Source organism: Portunus trituberculatus, chromosome 39 (assembly GCF_017591435.1).
Source record: "Portunus trituberculatus isolate SZX2019 chromosome 39, ASM1759143v1, whole genome shotgun sequence".
Classification (NCBI taxonomy): domain Eukaryota; kingdom Metazoa; phylum Arthropoda; class Malacostraca; order Decapoda; family Portunidae; genus Portunus; species Portunus trituberculatus.
Genome location: NC_059293.1, coordinates 5,617,616 through 5,644,348, shown reverse-complemented (window position 1 = coordinate 5,644,348; position 26,733 = coordinate 5,617,616). Strand labels below are relative to the sequence as shown.

Genomic DNA, 26,733 nt, shown 5'->3' with positions numbered 1-26,733 from the left:
TCTCTCTATCTGACAAGTTACCTTCTACCATTTTATTATAAAATCGAAGATAATGAAAAAATTAACATGAAAGAATGATAAGTAATTTTTTTTTTTTCACTTTCCGAGTCCTCACTAATGTCTTCGCTTTCTTCAGTTTCTTCTTCTAAATATTCACTGTCACTGTCTTCAAACTCAGAAGCGCTGCTAAATACATATGCTCTATCCTGCTCCATAGTGAGTTATAATCTGAGATCCTTCGCTCTTATCAGGATGTTTCTTCGCACTTATCATGGTGCTTTCCACCCGATGGGTCGCTGGAGTTGCCAAGTGTCGCCTGGAGAAAGGGAAAATAGCTTAGTTACTGCTAAATTTCCAGAGCTAGTGACAACGCTATATGTGGAAACATGCCAGGCACTTCCACTCACCATCTGACTCGAGAAACCACGCTTGGAGCTCAAAACTGAGGCGCGAAAATTCTTGATGACAGGTATGATCGCCGTTGCTACGGACGCATTGATGCAATTGTATATATACGATTGCCGGAAGGAAAGGGTTAAGCGGAGTATTACTGTATTTATGTTTCAACTCCTCTATTGCCTGCTGGCATCACACTAAAACTTTTTCCATCATCTTCAACGATTTCCCTTGGTTTTTTTACTGTTCCGTCAATTCTTTCCATTGTCTTGAGCCAGACAGAACACACTGTTTTCCTCTAGCATCAATTTTTAGTTAAATTAAGACCTATGGTTTCTAACCAAAACTTTTAAAATAAAATTTATTTTCTTGCTAATTGGAAAGATGCTATAATCTCAAGTTAATAGCATCTTCATAAGAAGATGTAAACATATATAAATAAATAAATAAATATATATATATATATATATATATATATATATATATATATATATATATATATATATATATATATAAATAAATAAATAAATATATATATATATATATATATATATGTACAGTGATACCTTGAAATACGATCGCCCTAACATACGATTTTTTTTATATACAATGAAAAATTTTATATAATTTACACCTTGAAATTCGATGATATTCTTAAGATACGAATAGCCATCGGTAGATGGCGCAACGATCATCTCGGAACGAATTAAAATCGTATGTTGAAGTACCACTGTATATATATATGTATATATATATATATATATATATATATATATATATATATATATATATATATATATATATATACATATATATACAGGCAACCTCCGTTTAACGAAGGTTCACACAACGAAATTTCGCTACAACAAAGGTTTTGTTTAACTACCGAACACCAAACTCGCTTTAACGAAGTTTTATCCCGGTAATTTTTTCCAAATTTGAAAGCCCCACCGTATCATGCAAGCTGACAGGCTTTTCAATATACCAGGAGCTGCTGGTACTAAGGCCTGCCTCAGGAGAAATCCTGAGACACCTGTAGAATAAAGATCAAGATCAAGCCTCTCGTGGTCAACACAGGCGCTGCCGATACAAGGCCTGACTCAGATGAAATTCTGTGTCACCTGTAGCATCAAGATCAAGATCAAGATCATGCGCACCACTCACTCCCTAGTCAAACCATAATAGCGTCACCAGCAGCTCATCTTCCCTAGTTCAACTTACCACCAAAACGCCCTGCAATGTGGCCTAACATTCCTAAGAAGACCAGGAAGTGTCTTACTCTCGAAGTGAAGCTGGGTATTATTCACAGACAAGAGAGAGGCCAGAAAACTAATAACATTGCTTGCCATCATCTTGACTCCATCTACTGTCTACTATTTTCAAGTCAGCAGACTCTATTAAGAAGGCTGGTGAGACCGCATCTTCCTTGAAAGCTAAAAGAACCACCTGAACTTGTGACTCTACAATGGATAAATTGGAAAGCCATGTGGAAATGTGGTACATAAGTTTTGTATGCGATACCATGATGCGCACTTTGTTTACATTCCACAGGTTGCCGGTTAGTGTATTTCCCGTTTCACTCTCCCTCCCTTCATAAAGTTAAGATCATCAACATTATAAGGTTACGTACATACATACATTAGTATACATTATAATGACTTAAATTAAACTACCTAAATGTTTAACTTCATAATTTTTACTTTCATTAAACCTTTTACTGTACTATGATGCACTCTCGCTTTGCTTACTCTCAATGGAAGTTCAAATCAGGGGTTAAACTTGTTATAATCGGTTCGCTTAATGAAGTTTCACTAAACGAAGTGTTTTTTAGGAACGTAACCCCTTCGTTAAACGGGGCTTGCCTGTATATATATACGAGTATATATATATATATATATATATATATATATATATATATATATATATATATATATATATATATACAGTGATCCCTCATTTATCATGGTTAATGGATATCAGAAGCCCCGCGCAAGGTGAAAAACTGCGAAGTAGGACTTGCACCCCCCTCCCCTAGGAATTTTGGTGATGTGTATGTGGGTAACAGGATGTTTAAAATATGTAAACAGTATTTTTACTTTACATATACAGTATTTTATTTAAATCTACTTAATTATAAAACCTTATACAGTAATTATACATTCTCTCTCTCTCTCTCACGATATGTAACACACACCCTCTTCTGCCCTCCTTGATCATATGGAAAAGTTCCACTTTTTTATTGATGGTAATGATCTTCCTCTTCCTCTTGGGCTCACTAGAGGAAGCTTTCGCAGGGGCGCAGGGCTTAGGTGGCATTGTAAGGGCTTAACCCCTTCAATACAGTGACGCCTATGTGGGCGTCATGAAGCCCCAGTAGCAAATACAGTGACGCCTACGTAGATGTCATATTTCTTCTCTGAGCTTTCTTCAGTTCAGTTGTCCCGTATAGTGTGTTGGATACCAACTACACACGCCGTATGCTGTCTTTGAAATCCTAGTGCTCCTCCCACCATCCTTGTCTCCACCAATCACTAAAGATAAGCTACATGCATCCTGCCTTGTGTCTAAAATTACCCAATGGCATAGACTGTTCCCATCTCTCTCTCTCTCTCTCTCTCTCTCTCTCTCTCTCTCTCTCTCTCTCTCTCTCTCTCTCTCTCTCTCTCTCTCCCTCCTCCCATCTCCTTCCCTCCCACCCCTCTCAAAGATAAGTTACATGCGTCCCGCCTTGTAACATTCGTGAAAACACACACACACACACACACACACACACACACACACACACACACACACACACACACACACACACACACTCCGCACTCCGTGGAGAGCAGACGTGCCTCAGAGCGGCATCTAACTAACACTCCACACGCTAAGCAATGTGCTTGAGTGAGAATACTTATTGCTATTGAGGGGCGACCAGAGCGAGTGAACGAGTGTACAGAGTGAACATAGCCTGGTGGCGTGTACATGGGAGTGATCGGAGGTGTGAGAACCTCCACACTCCAAACGACAGAGCGGGAACCACACAAAGGCCAGCCATAGCAGCCACCAACGCATCCTACCACACACACATAGCTACCAGGCCTGGCCCCCAGTGACCACACACCCACATGCTCCCAGAAAGAGTAAAAAATAATGGATAGACTGGTAAGAAATAAATTACCAAATTCAAAATATGTTGATGAGGCCCAGGGAGCAAAGCCGAAAGTGGCCAGTCTTCAACAGGGGCAACATTGCAAGGTAGATTGGTAATGTTGGAGAAGAGACTTGAGGAGTTGGTGAAGGAATTAAAAGTTCAGAGAAGTGAGGAGGAGCAAGATAGAGAATTCCGCAAGGCTTTGAAGGAAAGAGTTAAGAGACTGGAGGAAAATGAAAAACGATTGGTGGATGAGAATGCACACTTGAGAGTGGAGGTTGAAAAATACAAGAGACGGTTGGAGGAGAAAATGGATAGAGTAGTAAAGGAGAAAGATGACTTTAAGGAAATGATTAGTGAGCAGAATGAAAGGTTTGAAAGGAATGGGAACTGAAGAAAACACAATGGACTGAGTCGAGGGAAGCAGAGATGGTTGGATTACAAGAAATAATTAAAGATCAGTTGAAGGAAGACAAAAAAGAAAGGTCCAAGGAACTGGTTAATGTAATGAAGAATAAGGAAACATTGATAAGGGAAATAGCAGAAAAGAAGAAGAGTGTGTTAATATTTGGGATGAAAGAACAAAATATAACATATAAGCCTAAGAGAATTAAGGAAGAATTAAAACGGTAAGAGATCTGTTAAAAATCTAAATGATGATGAAAAAAAGACCTACAAGAAGAAGTGGAAGAGATCCATAGACTGGGTCTGTATAACAGACCGATTAAAGTAGTACTGAAGTCACAACAATCTGCAGAGGATATCCTATATAGAACATCAAAGTTAAGAGAGATAGAAGGTTGTAAAGAGGTGTTTGTGAGAAAGAATAGAAATGAGGAAGAGAGGAGAAGATATAAGGAATTGGTGGAAGAGGCGAGAAGGAAAAATGATGAGCGGTCTGAGGAGGAAAGAGAAAAGTTTTTTTGGAGAGTTATAGGAGAGAGAGTCAGAAAGTGGTATGTGGAAAGAAGGAATACGGAGGAACCCCTAGAGGGAGCAGTGGGTGGACCGTAATGTATACTAATATAGATGGAATACTGTCAAGTAGATTGGAATTGCAAGACTATATGATAGTGGAGAAGCCTGATATAGTGTGTTTGACTGAGACAAAATTGCATGAAAAAACAAAGATAAATTTGGATAATAAATATAATATATGGAGAAAGGATAGGGAGAGTAAAGGTGGAGGAGGAGTTATGATTATGGCAAAGAAAGAAAGAAATGTGGATAAGGTTTGGTATGGGAAGAACAACGCAGAAGTGATAAGCATAAGGATAAAATGTGATGGAAAAGAATTAATAATCATGGTGACCTATGTATCTCCTAAAACAAATTCTTGGACTTAATATTAAGGGAATACGACAATATGATCAAGGATACTTTACGAGTTTGGAAAGTGTATTATCTGGAAAAAGAAAGGTGATACTAGTAGGAGATTTTAATTGTAAGAAGGTGGATTGGGAAAATCTAGTAAGTGGTGTTCGAGAGGAAGCATGGGGAGAGAGATTTCTTAATCTAATGATGGAAAATATGATGGAACAGAGGGTGAAGGAAAATTCTAAATATAGAGGAGATGATGAACCGGCTAGACTGGATTTGGTGTTAACAGGAGAAGTGTACCTATGTGGAGATATACAATACAAATGTCCTTTGGGAAAGAGTGATCATGTGGTTATGGAAATGCAGATAGCAACAACACAGCGAAGGAAGGACGAGACATACAGGAGTGGTAGATTGAATTATAGAAAGATGGACACAGAAAGTTTGAAAAATTATTTCAGAAAATTAGATTGGGAGATGTTACAAATCAGAGAAGTGCAAAAGAAATATGAGATTTTTATGAAATATTATAAAGAAGGAGTTATGAAATTTGTACCAAAGTATAAACCGAGAGAGGAAGGAAGAAAGGATTGGTTTAATGCAACTTGTGTTAAGGCTAAGGAAAAGAGAGATGTGGCTTGGAAAAGATGGAAAAGAGCAGGAATATACTAAATAAGGAGAATTATAGAGTGGCGAGAAATGAGTATGTGAGGGTAAGGAGGAGGAAGAAAGAAAATTTGAAAAGATATTGTAGACAAGAGTAAGGAACATCCAAAATTGTTTTACAGGTTCATAAATGGTAAACTTAAAAGAGAGAGTCCATTGAAAGATTAAAAGGAGAGCAAGGGATAGTAGATGACCCTAAGAATATAGCGGAATTGCTAAATAATAGGTTTCAGCAAGTATTTACTGAAGAAACAATGTTTGTAAAGCCTCAGAATGTACAAGGAAATGTGCACATGGATGACATTAAGATACCTAAAAGGAGTTATATAAAATGTTGGAGGAACTTAAAGATGATAAAGCGATGGGACCAGATGAAGTTTCAGGAAAATTATTGAAGGAGTGTAGAGAAGAATTGATTGATCCATTATATGATATTATAAGGTGCTCATTAGAAACAGGGAAGTACCAGTAGAGTGGAAAAGAGCTGAAGTGGTGCCCATTTATAAGGGAGGCAGTAAGGAAGAGCCTCTTAACTATAGACCTGTGTCTCTAACAAGTGTGGTCGGTAAGATTTGTGAGAGGGTGATAAAGAAATATTGGATACGGTTCCTGGAGGATCATAAGTTATTATCGGATCATCAATTTGGCTTTAGGAAAGGGAGGTCATGTGTAACAAATCTACTGAGCTTTTATTCAAGAGTGGTTGACAAAATACAAGAGAGAGAGGATGGATGGACTGTGTATATTTGGATTTAAAGAAAGCTTTTGACAAGGTACCTCACATGAGACTGTTATGGAAATTAGAGATTTATGGAGGACTGAAAGGAAAAGTGTTAAAGTGGATGGAAAACTACTTGAGATGGAGGGAGATGAGAACGGTAATAAGGGATGCAAAGTCGGACTGGTTGGTGGTGGAGAGTGGAGTCCCACAAGGCTCAGTGCTGGCACCAATACTTTTCCTTGTATATATTAATGACATGCCAGAGGGAGTAAACAGTTATATTAATTTGTTTGCGGATGATGCGAAGTTGTGTAGGTGTGTGAAGAGTGAAGAAGATTGTGAAATTTTACAGGCAGATCTGGATAAGATTTGGGAGTGGAGCAAGAGGTGGCAAATGGAATTTAATCTGAGCAAAAGTCATGTGATGGAGATGGGGAAGAGTGGAAGACGGCCAAGAGGGTCATATAAGATGGGTGAAGAAGTAGTGTTGAAAAAGGTGGAAAAGGAAAAGGATTTGGGAGTGATAATACAAGACCATGGGCAGTTTGAGGCTCATATTGATAAGATGTTTGGAGAAACGTATAATTTGATAAAAATATTGGATTAGCCTTCCATTATATGGATAAAGATATGATGAAGAAATTAATTAGTACGGTAATTAGACCAAGATTGGAATATGCTGGAGTGGTTTGGTCCCCTTATAAAAAGAAGCATATAAGGAAGTTGGAGAGATTGCAGAGAATGGCAACAAAAATGGTTCCGGAATTGGCAGAAATGACCTATGAGGAGAGATTAAAAGAAATGAATTTGCTTACCTTGGAACAAAGAAGAGAAAGAGGAGATTTAATACAGGTTTATAAACTGTTGAATGGACTGGATGAAGTGGATAATGAGCAAATGATGTTGAGAGAGGAAAACTTAAATAGAACTACGAGATCGCATAGTAAAAAGATAGCCAAGGGCATATGCTTGAAGGATGTGAAGAAATATAGTTTCCCACAAAGATGTGTGGAGGTATGGAATGGTTTGAGTGAGGAGGTGGTGTCAGCAAGGAGTGTGCATAATTTTAAAGGAAAGTTGGATGTGTGTAGATATGGAGACGGGGCCACACGAGTATGATACCCAGGCCCTGTAAAATTATAACTAGGAATACAACTAGGTGAATACACACACACACACACACACACACACACACACACACACACACCAATTAAGAGAAAAAAATATATGACCAGACAACCATATGATCAGACTACCAGTTACCTAGTTTCACTGAAGTATTAAGTTTAACACCTTAACACCTAGTTCTCTCAGACAGAACAATTGTTAAAACTAGTTCTGACAGCAGTGTGTAGGTATAATTAGGTACAAAATTAGTCAAGTCTTCTATTTCATGTTTTACCTAGTCCCCATTTGTGAAACTAGTTTTCCCTAGATAATACTAGTTGTTAAGAAAAACTTATTAGACATCAGGTTCTGACTAGTTTAAACTGGTTTTGACTACTTTTGGGTTTTAACTGCAATATATATATATATATATATATATATATATATATACAGTAAGTCCTCGTTATACGATACATATGTTTCTGAAAACCTTACCGCATATCGAATTTACCGTATACCGAACCCATTACAACATGTAATAATAGGGAATGCGTTCCAGCACGTCATTAAAAAAAAAAGAAAAAGGTAAAGTACTGCGCAAAAGAAGTAAACAGAAAATGTTTTTATTTACCATTCAATCGCCATGTATTCTATCAGATGATGTCCTTCTCGAGGCTAAGGGACAGTATGGATTTCAGCCCTTACTCAACTTCCACCGAGTGGGCAGACAAGGACAAGACGTCATCGTCTGCACTGTCGGAAGCAGATGTAGAAGGGCCAGCTGTAGCAGGATTGGCACGTCTCAATGGTTTGAAGAAAGAAGATATTGAGGAAGGGCCAGCTGTAGCAGGGTCGGCAGGTGTGATAGGGACGGCATGTCTGACTGGCTTGAAGAACAAGTAGATGGAGGACTGTTTAGTTTTTCTTGTTTTTATCATCATAGATTTCTTGATAAATCTTGACATTTTTCTCTACGTCATGAGCCAGTTTGCTACTCCTGGCAGGATTTGGGTCACGTTCCTTCAGAGTTTCCAGAGCTTTTTTGATACCACCGAGACATTCTCTATGAGATTTGTTGTCCAGACCATACACAGGTTCTTTCTCGTCTCCCTCTTCTGCCTCCTGTGATGCCTTGTCTAGCTCTATAAGTTCATCATTTCAGAGAGATTCAGCATGGCTTTCCAAAAGATCTTGAATATCATCATCAACTTCATCAAAGCCGGGCAGCCCTATGGCACAAATTTACTGTCATTTCTGATCGCACCGATGTCGTCTTCAGCAAAGCCTGGGAAGTCATGCTCGCATTCTGCCCATACTTTATTCCATACCAAGTTCATGGTAGACGTCTTCACTTTGTCCTAAGATGACTTGATGTTATCTAAGGCTTGCTTAATGTTATACGACTTCCACCATTCACTGATAGTGGATTTGCCAGGCCCATCTGTGCCCTTTATCAGTTGCTGTATGGTTCGCCGCTTCTAGTAGGTTTTTAGTGTTTGCCATGACTATTATGAATATATTTGTGCTTACAATAGACCCTTTATAATATTCCATTTATTCATCTAATTAGTAATGCATGTAAGTAATATGTAATGCAGTTAAAAAAAAAAAAAAAAAAAAAAAAAAAAAGGGAGGGGGACGGGAAGAGGTAATAGAGTTCAAGGGTGGTCAAGTTAAAGTCAGTACTGTGAGTGGCGGAGAGGTGTGGCGTGGATGACGTCATCACCCCTGGTCCCCCACGCTGGGCCCTCTCGGATGACATGAGCGGATACCGTATCTGTGAATTTTTCTTACCATATACCGAATCGAGAGTAGTAATTTCCAAATACCGTAACTGTGAATTTACCGAATAAAGAACTACTATATAACAAGGACTTACTGTATATATATATATATATATATATATATATATATATATATATATATATATATATATATATCTGACGCAACATGTGGGAGTATGGTGCAATGTGGCGAGGCGCTCCATTAGGACGAGAATCGATCGCTTATTCCCGCGTACATCATCCAATCTGACATGATAATAAACCGAAGAAAAGTTAATTTTTCGATACCAGAAAGTTTTTTTTTTTCTATTTCTTTTGTAGTAGAAGAATAAAACTGCAAAAAAATATAAATAGTATATATATCTGACATATGAATTTTCCACCCCACCAAAAAATAAACTCAGACTTTAGGGAGATGCAGGATTAATTTATTTAATTTTGCAGGAGTTAAGATTTTGGGATTACTATTATCTCTCCAAAATCTTCAGACCCTAAATTACCAGATGGTATAGTTTATTTTTTGATAATTAAATACCCATCCCATCAGGAAGCCATTTTTACATGTATTGTGTGGTTGCGCCATAGCCTGACTTACACCCTACAGCCTACACAGTATGTGGCCAGGAGTCAAGTAGGGAGGTGTGTCATTTAGCTCTCCAATTTTTGCCTGACAGGTATAAGTTGACGAGAATTAGAATGGGAAACATTAGGAAGAGAAGACAACTAGAAACAAACAAACAAATGTATTGTTGGGAGACAGCTGGACTTCCAATTCTGCCCTGGCCTCCTCTCTCCCCTCCGTCATGCGTGTTATCTCCCCCTCCAAGACCCTGCCTCACTGCCAGGCTTCTCCACCATCTCTCTGTCATAGGACTGTTATGATCTTTTTAAACACTTTTTTTCTTACTGCCTTCATCATCACAACTTTACATGACATAGCTCTCACAAAAACACTATTACAAAAAATTATGTTGAGACAGAGATAGAAAGCTGTACCAGACAAACAATAAATACTTCACTATCATTATCTCACTTCAACACACTAATAATGACTCAGATAGTGTCCAATTCAGCAGTGAAACCGCAGATTGCCAAGACGCTGCTGATGGCACCTTCCCAACCCTCACATTTTCTAGAGAAGCAGGTATCTTATATGTTATCATTTTGTCATGCTCCAGGAAGTCATTATTGTATATAGAATCATTCAATGTGCTTTCAATCATTGTTTTCTTATCCATTTGGGTTATGTACATGTTTTTTTCTCAATTTATAAGGGGTTGGGAGAGGAAATTCCACGTATCCTGATATTTCGTGTATCCCCCACAGCCTTGGCTGCTATAATCCGGATACACGGGTGATTACTGTACGTTTATTTTCACACAATAATATATGCATACACAAAAAGGAATTTTGGGATTGGCATAGGTGAAAATAGGGGAAAATGTGCACGAGTGGTAGGGGAAATGCGCGCGAGTGGTTGGGAGAAATGAAAATAGTGGCAACCCTGCGGCCTGTGCGTCACGTCTTAATCTGCGTCACTCTCGCCCCAACCGGCGTTCCCCAGCCCTAAGAAGCACAACTTCCTGCCTTTCAAAGATAAGCTTGAACTTATAAGAAAGCGTGAGGCAGGTACAGTTCACAGTGTCGTTGCAGCGCAAATGGGTGTTCCTAGATCAACAGTATCAATAATTTGGAAGAACAGGGACAAGTACCGCGAGACCACTGCATCATGGAAGTGTTTTTATTTCCAAAAATATACTGTACAGCACCCTAATGTGTTTAATAATAAAAAAAAAATTTAGAGATAAATGAAACCTTTAATAGTACTGATTTAGTCTAGGTTAGTGTTTTTAAAGGTTATGGTGATGTTTTGGGGATTTAAGCTGGAGGTTGGTCCTCATCCCCCTAATTCTTAAGTATCCTATGGGAAAAATTGCTTCACGATTCAAATTAACACTGATTCGACCAATGAAAAACCGCTCTAACCCTGTCGAATTATATATATATATATATATATATATATATATATATATATATATATATATATATATATATATATATATATATATATACAGTAGAATCTTGAATCTCGATCAATCTCATCTCGATATTTCGCATCTCGATTGCACCATCAAAAACCCACGATTCACATATCTCGATCCCCTGTATATATATATATATATATATATATATATATATATATATATATATATATATATATATATATATATATATATATATATACAGTAGAATCTTGAATCTCGATCAATCTCATCTCGATATTTCGCATCTCGATTGCACCATCAAAAACCCGATTCACATATCTCGATCAAATTACACGAATCTCGATCGCTATTTTTCATTTTGTTGTTGTTGTTGTTGTTGTTAAGGGCTGCGACGATCTATTACGATCCTATGAGCCCTGGAGAGATGCCTGTGGTGTTCTCACAAGCGTTGCAGTTGGTTAGTCTTGTTGAGGAAGGCACAGGTGAGGCGAAGCACTGCCGATTGCCATGACGAGTCGATGCCTGTCGCCCCAAGCAGGTTGGGCAAGTCAAATGTGGTTACTCCCAGGGCACGGAATTGTTCTTGCAGCACAACACGATGTGAGTGGAAGCGTGGACACTCCAGCATGAAGTGGTTCATAGTTTCAGGGATGCTGATGCACCAAGGACAGTACGGGTCTGGGGCAAGGCACATGCAGTGGAGGTGAGCGGTGAGTCGTGTGGCCGAGGCGGAGACGCGTGAGGGCGACGTCCACAGGGTTGCCACTCACAAAAATATAAAAAGTCAAGATTGCCCTGTAAAAAAAAGCCAAGATTGTCTAGATCGTAAATAACACTTAGAATTATACGCCAACATCAATAATACCACAAAAATGGGTCTTACTTCATACATAAATACATTATTGAAGGAAGATTGGAAGGGGCAGGTCATTTACATCGTCAGGCTCCCAACTATGCAGAGTTGCCTCATCATGTTGACTGGTTCTCTGGACGTAACGTTGATGACACTTGCCAGTTTTGACATCACTGATGAGTGATGGGGATGGTTTCCGCACGTAACATTCTCCTCCATGACGTGAAATGGCTTGTTTAGCAAGTAATCGATCAGCAACTGCCTCTGCTTGAAGTCTGTTTGCTTGCTTTGTTTTAATTATGTTTACCATAGAAAATACTCTCTCTATGCAAGCAGAGGAATGGGGTAAGGCTAATAAGCCACACATTAATTTTGAAAGCAATTGATACTTCACATGATTATTGCGATCTTTGACAGTTAGTATTTCTTGCCAGAATGAAATTGCTTTGTCACTCATGTCTCTCAAACTTTCTCTTGCTGTAAGGTCTTGCCACTGATTTTCCAAATCATCATAATCTTTTTCCATAACAAGTTGGTAAGTGTATTGCAAGCTCAACAATTGACTTGACACGTCTGTTAGGGTTTAGAGCTTCTTTGGGTTCAATAACCTGCAACTTAGCTAGTACACAGTCTTCTGCAAGAGGAAATCTCTTTTTAATCTGCTTACACAGCTCCACTAAAAATTTTTGACAATCTAACAAGAACCTTTTCTTTGCTCCTTTTTCTGCTATTGGTACTCTCAACAGGTGTGCCTGGCATTGACCACCCAAATTAATTTCTTCTAGATTCTTGTACAGAGAATTGTAACAGGGATCAATATCAAGTTTTTTTTATGTTAGCACCACATTTTCTTTAATAAACATGGCTAGTATACTTCTGTATTCATCTGCAATTATAGCATACAGCGATCCCAGTCTAAAATATTCAGACTGAAATTCCAGATTCAGCTTTTCTACTTTGCCAATGATGTAATTAAAAAATAGAAGCATATGTTTAGTGCCACAATTTACCAGAGTTTGGTATATTTCTTCTGCACCGTTGAATTTCACAGATTCCGTTCTCATTTCAGCTTCAAAAAAGAGTTTCAGGGCATCCCACTGCTCTATTATCCTTGTGATAACTTGTCCTCTGGACAGCCACCTTGTCTGTGACATCTTAAGAATTCGATGTTTTGGACTGTGCACAATATCCTGTATTAATTGAAACTGATGATTACGCTTACTACTTCGAGCGAAATAGCAACAAACATCTCTTAAAAAACTGCTCCAAAAAGGAAGGCAAATGAGAACAGGCATGGTTTGCACAGAGCACAAAGGAGTGACATGTACATCCTAAAATGAATACCGATGGCACTTCTCGTTTTAGGAAGGCTTGGAACCCATTATTTGTGCCCAGCATAGCTGAGCAGTTATCACTGCCAAATCCTATTATATTTTGGAGAGGTATATCTTTGCTTACAAGCAAATTCTTAACAGCTGTAAACAGGCCTTCACCACTGGCATCTTGAACCTCAACAATATCAAGTAATACATCACAAACTTTACCTTTCTTTTGATCAAAATACCTCACCATTACTGCAAGGATCTGGGATACAGATATATCCGTGCTCTCATCAATTGGTAGGGAAAAGACATTTTCCTTACATATTTTGGCAATTTCTTCACGTTCCTCAAGAGCAATACATTACATATGAGGCTTTAGTCTTCTTCAAAGACGTATTCTGAGCTATTTCACATTTGGAAAACATCTTTTTTAATACTAGTATCAAAATTGGTCTGCTTGCTTAAATGGTGTCCCATGCTCTGCCATGAATGCAGAGAGCAAAAGTTCAGCTTTACTTACGTTACTTGGAAGATCATTTTCATTTTTCTTCTTGATAAAAGTATCATTCACCGTGGCATTTTTCTTTGCCTCATAGTTTTTCACCTGTTTGTTGGAAGACTTGTGGGTTTTAAGCTTAAATTTATTGCAGTTTTTCAACTTGGTGTCACACTGTGCAAATAGCTGTGTGTTTATCTTCAGGATCAATTTTAAGCCTGTCTTTGAATTCATCATCCTTTAGCCATTCTTGTCGCACTGCTTGCTTGTACCATATTTTAATTTTCTTTTTTTGGTGGTGAACTAGCTCCACTAGGGCCACTGGTTACCTCCCTATCACTGTCACTAAGTTCCTCTACATCACTCATACTGTCAATTAATTAATTAATGCAAGTTTGACCTGACACAAGAAAGTACTTAAATGCACATCCAACGGTCAAAGGGGCTAAACACGAACTGAATGTGATCTGAATCATGACTCATGAGGTGCGGCGGTCGGCGGATGGTAATTCTGATGGTGCCAGATAGTGCTAAGCAATGGTTAACTCATCCCCTAGGCCAAGTATCAAGGACAATTTTACTATAAGTACTTTTAGAAAACAAAGGAAAAGAATGTAGGAAAACCTAATAATCTACAATTATTCATATAATATTTCTACACAAATAAAAAGACAACATCCCATGTTGGCTGCCCAACGTTTCCCTCAGCTGGACACGTCGAGTTCCCGTCCCGAACTCGTCCCGTCCCGTCATATCGAATCCCAGCGGGGAAGGGGATGGGAGTGGGAAGGGGTCTCTCTCTCTCTCTCTCTCTCTCTCTCTCTCTCTCTCTCTGGTGCACACAGTTTTTTCAGAAATGATGGGCCAAGATGCAAGGGCAAGAACAGGAAAGTAAGGAAATTTTCAGTGTTGAAGTTGAATGTCCCAAAAAGCCAAGATTTACACATTTTATACGAAAAAAAGCCAAGCTGATAAGGTCTATGTAAAAAAGCCAAGATCTTGTCCAAAAAGCCTAGGAGTGGCAACCCTGGGTCACGTCCAGCTTGCGGGACGTTTTTCTAGCCCATGGTTGCGGGGAAGAATCACTACGGTACTGGCCCACTGAGGTGGTTCATAAGACAGGGGGTGAGGGATTCATTCCATATGGACTGGCAGGTGTGGGCAATGAGGCATTTGGAGGCGGAGAGTGGCAGGGTGAGTGGGGTAATATTATGGTCCGTCAGGGCCATCTTGGCAGCAGCATCGACAACCTCATTGCCTTGTATGCCTGAGTGGGAGGGCACCCACTGGAATGTTATGACACACATTTTTCATTTTATTGCATCAAAACAAATATGTCGCATGGCGATGCGATTGTTTTGATTGCTCTCCTACCTAGAGGCAACTTGTGGAATGTAGTGTGTACCAGTCACCCGCGGCCTCCTCCAGACATTCAAACCCTGGGCATTAAAAAGCAAGAAGGATGAAGAAATCAGTGCCATTGGCAAAAAATAATTATTCACAAATTCAAGGTTAACGTAGTTAATGTAGGTTAGTTGCCAAAGCTTTGGTCCCAATTACATTTTTCTCTATAAGAAGTTAACTTCGCATCTCGATCAGTATTTTTGGTCCCAATTATGATCGAGATTCAAGATTCTACTGTATATATATATATATATATATATATATATATATATATATATATATATATATATATATATATATATATATAATGACTTAAATTAAACTATATATATATATATATATATATATATATATATATATATATATATATATATATATATATATATATATATATAATGACTTAAATTAAATATATATATATATATATATATATATATATATATATATATATATATATATATATATATAATGACTTAAATTAAACTACCTAAATGTTTCACTTCATAATTTTTACTTTCATTAAACCTTTTACTGTACTATGATGCACTCTCTTTGCTTACTCTCAATGGAAGTTCAAATCAGGGTTAAACTTTTATAATCGGTTAAACAACGAAGTTTTGCTTGAAGTGTCTTTTAGAATGTAACCCTTCGTTAAACGAGGGTTGCCTGTATATATATATATATATATATATATATATATATATATATATATATATATATATATATATATATACAGGCAACCCTCGTTTAACGAAGGGGTTACGTTCTAAAGACACTGTTAAACTTCGTTAACCGATTATAACAAGTTTAACCCCTGATTTGAACTTCCATTGAGAGTAAGCAAAGCGAGAGTGCATCATAGTACAGTAAAAGGTTTAATGAAAGTAAAAATTATGAAGTCAAACATTTAGGTAGTTTAATCTAAGTCATTATAATGTACACTAATGTATGTATGTACGTAATTTATGAAGGGAGGGAGAGTGAAACGTGAAAGACACTAACCGGCAACCTGTGGAATGTAAACAAAGTGCCCATCATGGTACCGCATACAAAACTTATGTACCACATTTCCACAAGGCTTTCCATTTTATCCATTGTAGAGTCACAAGTTCAGGTGGTTCTTGTAGATTTCAAGGAAGATGCGGTCTCACCAGCCTTCTTAATACAGTCTGCTGACTTGAAAATAGTAGACAGTAGATGGTGGCAAGCAATGCTATTAGTTTTCTGGCCTCTCTCATGTCTGTGAATAATACCCAGCTTCACTTCGAGAGTAAGACACTTCCTGGTCTTATTAGGAACGTTAGGCCACATTGCAGGGCGTTTTGGTGATAAGTTGAACTAGGGAAGATGAGCTGCTGCTGACGCTGTTATGTTTTGACTGGGGAGTGTGTGGTGCACATGATCTTGATCTTGATCTTGATGCTACAGGTGACACAGAATTTCTTGAGTCAGGCCTTTGTATCGGCAGCGCCTGTGTTGTCCACGAGAGCCTTGATCTTGATCTTTATTCTACAGGTGTCTCAGGATTTCTCCTGAGGCAGGCCTTAGTACCAGCAGCTCCTGATGTATTTAAAAGCCTGTCAGCTTGCATGATACGGTGGGGCTTTCAAATTTGGAAAAAATTACCTGGATAAAACTTCATTAAAGCAAGTTTGGTGTTTGTTAAACGAGCAGATGGTAGTAAAATAAAACCTTCGTTGTAGCGAAATTTCGTTGTGTGAACCTTCGTTAAACGTGGGTTGCCTGTATATATACTGTTCCAACCTAGCAGCGAAGAGTGGTTCAGTTGTTTGTTTACATTTCTCTGTAAGAGACTCTAAGGCAGAGCTTCCAAGAAGCAAATGGGCGAGATGAGCTGCTCTGTCATTTATGAGTGGACAAAGCTGTCTGAAGTTTCTCATAAAGAGCATTAAAGGCCAAAAATAGTAACAAAAAATTAGCAGCAGATGGCTAGGGGGGTGAAGGGGCAGCTATGTTTGTTTACAATTGACAAACGCGACAAAGAAAGTTGACAGAAAAGTACTAGTGTGACACCGCCTTTACTGTTTGGGTGTACATCCCACCACCCCTTGTACTGCTTATGTACCATTTTTTGTTCCAGATTATACATTTAATGTGCTTTCATTCATTGTTTTCTTACCCATTTGGGTTATGTACATTTTTTTTTTTTTCTCAATTCATAATGGGGTTGGGAGAGGAAATTCCATGTATCTGAGTATTTTGTGTATCCGCCACGGCCTCGGCTACTATAATCCAGATACGCAGGCAATTACTGTATATATATTTGACTTGTACGAATTCCCCACCCACCCAAAAAATTGAACTCAGACTTTAGGAAGATGCAGGATTTATTTATTTAATTTTGGGGGATTTAAGATTTTCGGATTACTATTGTTTCTCCAAAATCTTCAGACCCTAAATTACCAGATGGTATAGTTTATATTTTGATAATTAAATACCCATCCCATCAGGAAGCCATTTTTAAATGTGTTGTGTGGTTGTGTCATAGCCTGACTCACACCCTACACAGTACGTGGCCAGGAGTCAAGTAAGGAGGTGTGTCATTTAGCTCTCTAATTTTTGCCTGACAGGTATAAGTTGACGAGAATTAGAATGAGAAACATCAGGAAGAGAAGACAACTAGAAACAAACAAACAAATGTATTGTTGGGAGACAGCTGGACTTTCAATTCTAGCCTCCCCTCTCCCCTCCGTCATTCATATTATCTCCCCCTCCAAGACCCTGCCTCACCCCATGCCTCACTGCCAGGCTTCTCCACCATCTCTCTATATCATAAGACTTAAGATGTGCCCTTTGTTTATATTCCACAGGTTGCCAGCTAGCGTCTTTCCCACTCCACTCTCCCTCCCTTCATAAATTCAAGATCATCAACATTATAAAGTTACTTATATACATACATTAGTGTACATTATAATGACTTAATCTTAAATTAAACTGCTTAAATGTTTAACTTCATAATTTTTACTTTCATTAAACCTTTTACTGTACTATGATGCACTCTCGTTTTGTTTACTCTCAATGGAAGTTCAAGTCAGGGATCAAACTTGTTATAATTGGTTCACATAACGAAAATTCACGCAACAAGTTTTTTAGAACGTAACCGTTCGTTAAAGGAGGTTGCCTGTATATTGTATGTAGGTATGTAGTATTGAATCAGTAGTAAGCCACATGTGACCATTGCAGAGGATGGAGCAAACCTCCATGAGGAATAGAAAACCTTACCATCTTTAAAAATCTGCAATCAAGTAGTACAGTCTGTGGAGGAGATTGTGCTCTTGCAAACCATGCACCTTTGCCTAACTCTGAACCACTGATATAATAATCAATATGGTATAGGGTCACAAGATGTAGACTTTTGAAATGTCTTGCCTATTCCACAGTAAGAATGAGCACACTGTGAGCTCAGTGTACTATGATGCACTCTCGTTTTGTTTACTCTCAATGGAAGTTCAAGTCAGGGATCAAACTTGTTATAATTGGTTCACATAACGAAAATTCACAACAAGTTTTTTAGGAACGTAACCCGTTCGTTAAAGGAGGTTGCCTGTATATTGTATGTAGGTATGTAGTATTGAATCAGTAGTAAGCCACATGTGACCATTGCAGAGGATGGAGCAAACCTCCATGAGGAATAGAAAACCTTACCATCTTTAAAAAATCTGCAATCAAGTAGTACAGTCTGTGGAGGAGATTGTGCTCTTGCAAACCATGCACCTTTGCCTAACTCTGAACCACTGATATAATAATCAATATGGTATAGGGTCACAAGATGTAGACTTTTGAAATGTCTTGCCTATTCCACAGTAAGAATGAGCACACTGTGAGCTCAGTGTACTATGATGCACTCTCGTTTTGTTTACTCTCAATGGAAGTTCAAGTCAGGGATCAAACTTGTTATAATTGGTTCACATAACGAAAATTCACGCAACAAGTTTTTTTTAGGAACGTAACCCGTTCGTTAAAGGAGGTTGCCTGTATATTGTATGTAGGTATGTAGTATTGAATCAGTAGTAAGCCACATGTGACCATTGCAGAGGATGGAGCAAACCTCCATGAGGAATAGAAAACCTTACCATCTTTAAAAAATCTGCAATCAAGTAGTACAGTCTGTGGAGGAGATTGTGCTCTTGCAAACCATGCACCTTTGCCTAACTCTGAACCACTGATATAATAATCAATATGGTATAGGGTCACAAGATGTAGACTTTTGAAATGTCTTGCCTATTCCACAGTAAGAATGAGCACACTGTGAGCTCAGTGTACTATGATGCACTCGTTTTGTTTACTCTCAATGGAAGTTCAAGTCAGGGATCAAACTTGTTATAATTGGTTCACATAACGAAAATTCACGCAACAAGTTTTTTAGGAACGTAACCCGTTCGTTAAAGGAGGTTGCCTGTATATTGTATGTAGGTATGTAGTATTGAATCAGTAGTAAGCCACATGTGACCATTGCAGAGGATGGAGCAAACCTCCATGAGGAATAGAAAACCTTACCATCTTTAAAAAATCTGCAATCAAGTAGTACAGTCTGTGGAGGAGATTGTGCTCTTGCAAACCATGCACCTTTGCCTAACTCTGAACCACTGATATAATAATCAATATGGTATAGGGTCACAAGATGTAGACTTTTGAAATGTCTTGCCTATTCCACAGTAAGAATGAGCACACTGTGAGCTCAGTGTTCTTTGATAAGAAATATGTTGAGCAGCAACTTTCCTCATGAAGTATCTCAAAAATTTCCTTAGGCTAATAGTTCCTGTACATCAATATTTGAAAATGAATTATGGATTTCCAAATTTCTTTCAATTTTTATATATGACAAATAGTTAGAAGTTTTACTACCATTCAAGAGATCTATTATGGCAATAGTATTTACTAAGGTATGGAATTTACTAAGGGAAACAATTCACCAGAGTATATGCTTGTCTGAACACAGAGTAACACATTCTATATCATTTGGCAATTCAAGATTTTGAGAACAAATTCTAGGATTTAGCTAAAAAAAAAAAAGAAAAAAAAAAAAAAAAAAAAAAAAATGTATATGAAAGATCTTGTTTAGTGAAATTGTGAGAATTAATTATAATTATTATTTACATTTCAAATTCAACTTAAAACTTTACTAACCTAAGGTATACAGAGGTGAACCCGACACGCTTCCAGAAATTAAGGAGCTGACCAGTGACTCCATATGACACCCCGAGGTAATGAAGGGCTTCTGGGGGCCGCTCAGACAAAGGTTGTAGCAGCGGTAGAGACTGCGAGTTGGGACCCAACTTCTCCTCCAAGAGATTCACCTGAGTAGACAATTACATATAAAAATCCTATTTGAACACATATTTGTTCCCAGGCTTATTCACTATGTTTTGATATATAAATGAATTGTAGAGAAGTCTCACTATACAGCTATTCATTATCCAAAAAACTAATAACAACAACAGAGTAAATCAAAGACTATATTCATGATAAAATTCTCATGTTCATTATTACAACACAGTCATTCTGGGATTAATAATATCATTAAGTAAATCACAGTAAATCATGACATGGTACCAAAGGCACTAGTATTGGATTAGGCCATAACTAAAACATAAACAAGATAAACCTTTAGGGAATTTGCAGTTCAAGTGGGCCTCTTTTTTTTTTTTCAATATTATGTTGCCCTTGACAAGTTTCTCTCTTGCATTAAAAACTATTATCAATAATAATAGAAATAATAATGATAATAACACTGTTTATAATGATAATTTTATATCTTAAGATAATGTGAGAGTGGCTGGCCGAGTTGCTGAGTTGCTATCATCTGGAGCAAATTTCCTTACGCTGCGCAATACATACTGTTACCGTAAGGGGTTTTGTTTGAACTTAGTGGCTACTACCTCCTCCACAGGAGGGGATAGTAGACACCCACCAAAACAATAACTTACTCCCAGCGAGTTTTAATAACACTAGTTAAGGGGGTGCTGTGAACCTTCCATTAAAGCTAGCTGTTACCTCACTGAACTTTTCCTTTTGTGTCTCACAACTCTAGCTGTTACCTCACTGAACTTTTCCCTTTGTGTCTCACAACTCAAGGGGACAGTCACAGCTTGCCCTATAAAGACAACTCTCCTTCTTCACACAAAACAACATGCACCTACCACATACACCGTTCACTTCAAAATCAAATTCAAAAGAAAAATGGCAACTCAACAACAAGCCTCAGAGTCCCCTCTTGGGGAGAGGACCAGAAATGTTCCCAGGACAGACTCCTCCTCTCCTGACAACAACCCCAAATGCCTTGATACCTTCCTCAACTTTTTCTACATTAAATTCTGCAACATTTGCAGTCTAAGATCTAATTTTCAATCTGTGGAATACCACCTCTCCTCTACTAAACCTCTTCTTTTCCTCACTGAAACACAACTGTCTGAGACAACTGACAGCAGCCCTTTCTCCATTCCCTCCTACCTTCTCCATTCTCATTTTTACTCCAAAGCTAGATGTCGTGTCTAAGTACACAACAACTTAACTTACTCTCATGCCTATGCTCTTGAATCTTCCAAGTTTGCCACCATCTGGCTCTGACTCAACAGTCACTCTCTAACTAAATTCATCTATGCTGTCTGTCTCTTCCCTAACTCTTCTGATTATAGTAAATTCTTCGACTATTTAACTTCCAAAGTGGAGCACATTCCGTCCCTCTACTCTTTCACAGAGATTTTCATTCTTGGAGATTTCAATGTTCACCACCAGCTTTGGCTTTCCTCTCCCTTCACTGACCATCCTGGTGAACTAGCCTTCAACTTTGCTATCCTACATGACCTAGAGCAACTGGTGCAACACCCTACTGGTATTCCTGACCGTCTTGGAGACACGCCCAACATTCTTGATCTCTTCCTCACCTCTAATCCTTCTGCTTATGCTGTCACCCTTTCATCTCCGTTGGGCTCCTCCGATCACAATCTCATTTCTGTATCTTGTCCTATTTCTCCAATCCTCCTCAGGATCCCCAAAGCGAGGTGCCTCTCGCGTTTTGGCTCTGCCAGTTGGAGGGACCTGAGGAGGTATTATGCTGATTTTCCATGAAATGATTACTACTTCTGTGTCAGAGACCCATCTCTTTGTGCTGAATGCATAACAGAGGTGATAGTGTCTGGCATGGAGGCGTACATTCTTCACTCTTTTCTTCAACCTAAACCTTCTAAACCTTGGTTTAACTCAGCCTGTTCTCGTGCTATACATGATAGAGAGGTTGCCCACAAAAAGTACTTGAGCCTTCCATCTCCTGAATCTCATGCACTTTATATCTCTGCCCAGAATCATGCCAAGTCTGTTCTTCAACTTGCCAAACACTCTTTCATAAATAGAAAATGTCAAAATCTTTCAAACTCAAACTCCCTCGAGACTTCTGGCATCTAGCCAAAAACATCTCAAATAACTTCACTTCTTCATCTTTCCCTCCTTTATTTCATCCTGATGGCACCACTGCCATCTCTTCTGTCTCTAAAGCTGAACTCTTCTCTCAAACCTTTGCTCACAACTCCACCTTGGATGATTCTGGGCTTGTCCTCCCTCTCCTCCTCCCTCTGACTATTTCATGTCTACAATTAAAATTCTTCGTAATGATGTTTTCCATGCCCTTGCTGGCCTAAACCCTCGGAAGGCTTATGGACCTGATGGGGTCCCTCCTATTGTTCTCAAAACTGTGCTTCTGTGCTTGCACCTTGCCTGGCCAAACTCTTCCAACTTTGTCTATCGACTTCTACCTTTCCTTCCTGCTGGAAGTTTGCCTACATCCAGCCTGTTCCTAAAAAGGGTGACCGTTCCAATCCCTCACACTACTGTCCTATAGCTTTAATCTCTTGCTTGACTAAAATTTTTGAATCTATCCTGAATAGGGAGATTCTCAAACATCTGTCACTTCACAATCTTCTGTCTGATCGCCAGTATAGCTTTCGTCAGGATCGCTCTACTGGTGATCTTCTGGCTTTCCTTACTGAGTCTTGGTCATCCTTTTTTTAGAGATTTCGTTGAAATTTTTACTGTATCGTTAGACATATCAGAAGCTTTTGATAGAGTCTGGCATAAAGCTTTGATTTCAAAACTGCCTTCTTACAGTTTCTATTCTTCTCTCTGCAACTTTATCTCAAGTTTCCTTTCTGACTGTTCTATTGCTGCTGTGGTAGACGGCCATTGTTCTTCTCCTAAATCTATTAATAGTAGTGTTCCTGTCACCCACTCTCTATTATTCATTAATGACGTTCTTAACCAAACTTCTTGTCCTATCGACTCCTATGCTGATGATAACACCCTACATCTGTCAACATCCTTTCAGAGACGATCAACTCTTCAGGAAGTTAACAGATCATGCAGGGACGCCACAGAACACCTAACTTCTGATCTTTCTAAGATTTCCAATTGGGGCAGCGAACATCTAGTAGTTTTCAATGCCTCAAAAACTCAATTCCTCCATCTATCAACTCTACACAACTTTCTAGACAACTATCCTCTTATTCAATAACACTCAACTGTCTCCCCTCTTCCACACTGAATATCCTCAGTCTATCCTTTACTCATAATCTTATATGGAAACTTCACATCTCATCTCTTGCTAAAATAGCTTCTATGAAGTTAGGCCTTCTGAGGCGTCTCTGCCAGTTTTTCTTGCCCCTCCAACTGCTAACTCTGTAAAAAGGCTTTATCCGTCCCTGTATGCAGTGCTTTTCACATGTTTGGGGGGGGGGGGGGGGGGGTTCCAGTCACACAGTTTTACTAGATAAGGTGGAATCAAAAGCTTTTAGTCTTATCAACTCCCCTCCTAGCCTCTTTCTCACTGCCGAAATGTTGCATCTCTTTCTATCTTTTATCGTTATTTGCATACTAACTGTTCTACTGATCTTGCTAACTGCATGCCTCCTCTCCTCCTGTGGCCTCAATGCACAAGGCTTTCTTCTTCCTCTCATCCCTATTCTGTCCAACTCTCTAACGCAAGAGTTAACCAGTACTATCAGTCATTCATACCTTTCACTGGTAAACTCTGGAACTCCCTCCCTGCATCTGTATTTCCGACTTCCTACGACTTGTCTTCTTTAAAGAGGGAGGTATCGTGGCATTTGCTCCCTAATTTTGGATGACGCTCTTCTTCTTTGTAGAGAACCAGCAATCAAGTGTGCCTTTTTTTTTTATCTTTTCTTTTTTTTTGCCCTTGGCTAGCCCTCTTTCCTGCATAAAAAAAAAGAAGTTGCTCCTTACATTCTTTTAGCACCCAACTTGATACATCATCTGGCCCCATTGTTTTTCTGACATCCAAATTATCAAATAATCTTCTAATATCTTCTTTGTGTACTATGATTTCCTGCAATACTCAGCTATGTAATGTCCTATTTGGTTCTATAAAATCCTCTTCTACAGTGAACACAGTTTTGATGCTCTCATTCATTATTTCACACATTTCCTTTTCTGTTTGGTATGCCTTCCCTCCTTTAATTATTTTTTCTATTGTTTTCTTATTCTTCATCTTACCATTTATAAATTTGTAGAAAAGTTTGGGTTCATCTTCGCACTTTTGCACCACATCTTTCTCAAAGTTTCTTTCCTCCTCTCTCCTTACTCTAATATACTTATTTCTCGCATCATTATACTGCTGTCTGTTATTGTCATTTCTCTGTTTTATGAGTTTCTTCCAAGCTTTATCTTTTACCTTTTTAGCTTCTGTGCATCTAGCATTGTACCAAACGTGGATATTTTTCTTAACTCTGTAAATAGGTATGTATTTATTCATTTCCTCATTATATTTCTGTATGAATATAACATATTTTCTTTGTATTGTCCTTCCATACATAATGTTTCTCCATTCAATATCAGCAAAAAATTTCCTTAATTTTTCAAAATCTGCTCTTGCATAATTTAATCTCTCTTTTTTGTAGTTATCTCTGTATCTCATCCCATCCTCCTCCAGTATTTCTAACTATAATGTCACATGATCACTTTTCCCCATTGGACTAAGGTATTGTGTGTTGGGAGGGGGCTCTGGCTTCTTTGTGCATACTAGGTCAAGCAACGATGGTCTTCTTCTCCCCTGTACCTTTTTGACTTCTCCACCCACTGATCCATTACATTTACCATGTTCAACTGTAACACCTCCTCACTGATAATAATAATAGTAATAATAATAATAATAATAATAATAATAATAATAATAATAATAATAATAATAACAATAATGATAGTAATGATAACAATAATAATAATAATAATAATAATAATAATAATAATAATAATAATAATAATAGTTAGAGAGAGAGAGAGAGAGAGAGAGAGAGAGAGAGAGAGAGAGAGAGAGAGAGAGAGAGAGAGAGAGAGAGAGAGAGAGAGAGAGAGAGAGAGAGAGAGAGAGTTATAGTTGTGGGAAGCAGCGCAGGGCTCAAAGATTATTAGGATGAGACAGTGTGTGAAAGATATTGGAAAATACAGTTTTCCACATAGAACTGTGAAAAAGTTAAATGCAATGAGTGATGAAATTGTTACAGCACATAATGTGCATAACTTTAAGGAAAAATTAGATAAGTGGAGATATGAATACAGGACAATAAGAGCCCTGCTCAAACCCTGTACAATACCACTAGGTAAATGCACACATACACACACACAAACATACAAAATAGGAGAAGAGATTATAATGAAAAAGGAGTGAAGAGAAAGAACTGAGAGTGATTATACAAGGCACCCTGACTCCACAAAGACACATAAATGGGTTATTTGCTTCAATATACAAGATTTGACAAACAAATATCAGTGGCACTCAATTACATGGATAAGAGTATGATGAAAAGATTATAACCACAGTGATAAGACTTAGACTAGAATATGCAGCAGTGGTATGATCACCATACAGGCCAAAAGACATCAAGAAACTAGAAAGAATCTAAGGACTACTATAAAGACGGTGCCAGAAATAAAGGCTCTTCCCTATAAAGAAAGACTGAAGATGGAACTACCAACCTTGAAGGATAGATGGGAAAGAGGAGATCTAATAACAATGTACAAGTTAGTAAACCATATGGAAAAGATAGATAGACAAGACCTGGTATCACTGACAAAGGACGGAGATAAGATGAACAAGAGGACATTCCAAGATCATGAAAAGGTAGTGTTTGAGGAACATTAAACAGTTTAATTTTCCACATTGGACAGTGGACACCTGGAATGGATTTAGTGAAGAGATTGTAGCAGTAGAAAGTGTACACAGATTTAAGGAAAAGTTGGATAAAAATATAAATAGGTATAGAGACAGGTCACTATATGAGCCCTGCTTGAACCTTGAAATATACAACTAGGTAAATACAGCTAAATAAAAAAAACATGTATTAAAAATATATCTCATGTGAACAAAAGCAGATATAGACACTGTCCTGTGGTTGCGGTCAGCTGTGTAAACACTGATCTTGGTGCTGATAGTGACATGGCACATGAGCATGTTTCAAGTCTTTAACTGCTCAAACAATTCATCAAATAAC

The 26,733-nt window shown here is 38.2% G+C and overlaps 1 protein-coding gene across 4 annotated transcripts in view; it reads right to left on the bottom strand.

The window, feature by feature from the left end:
- Window positions 1-26,733, bottom strand: part of LOC123515638 (RNA cytidine acetyltransferase-like) — a 170,174-nt gene that overhangs the window by 86,380 nt on the left and 57,061 nt on the right. For all 4 annotated transcript variants that reach the window (XM_045274453.1, XM_045274452.1, XM_045274450.1 and 1 more), the window contains exon 13: window positions 20,363-20,532. In XM_045274453.1, the coding sequence (XP_045130388.1) occupies window positions 20,363-20,532 (170 nt within the window). The remainder of the gene's footprint in view (window positions 1-20,362; window positions 20,533-26,733) is intronic.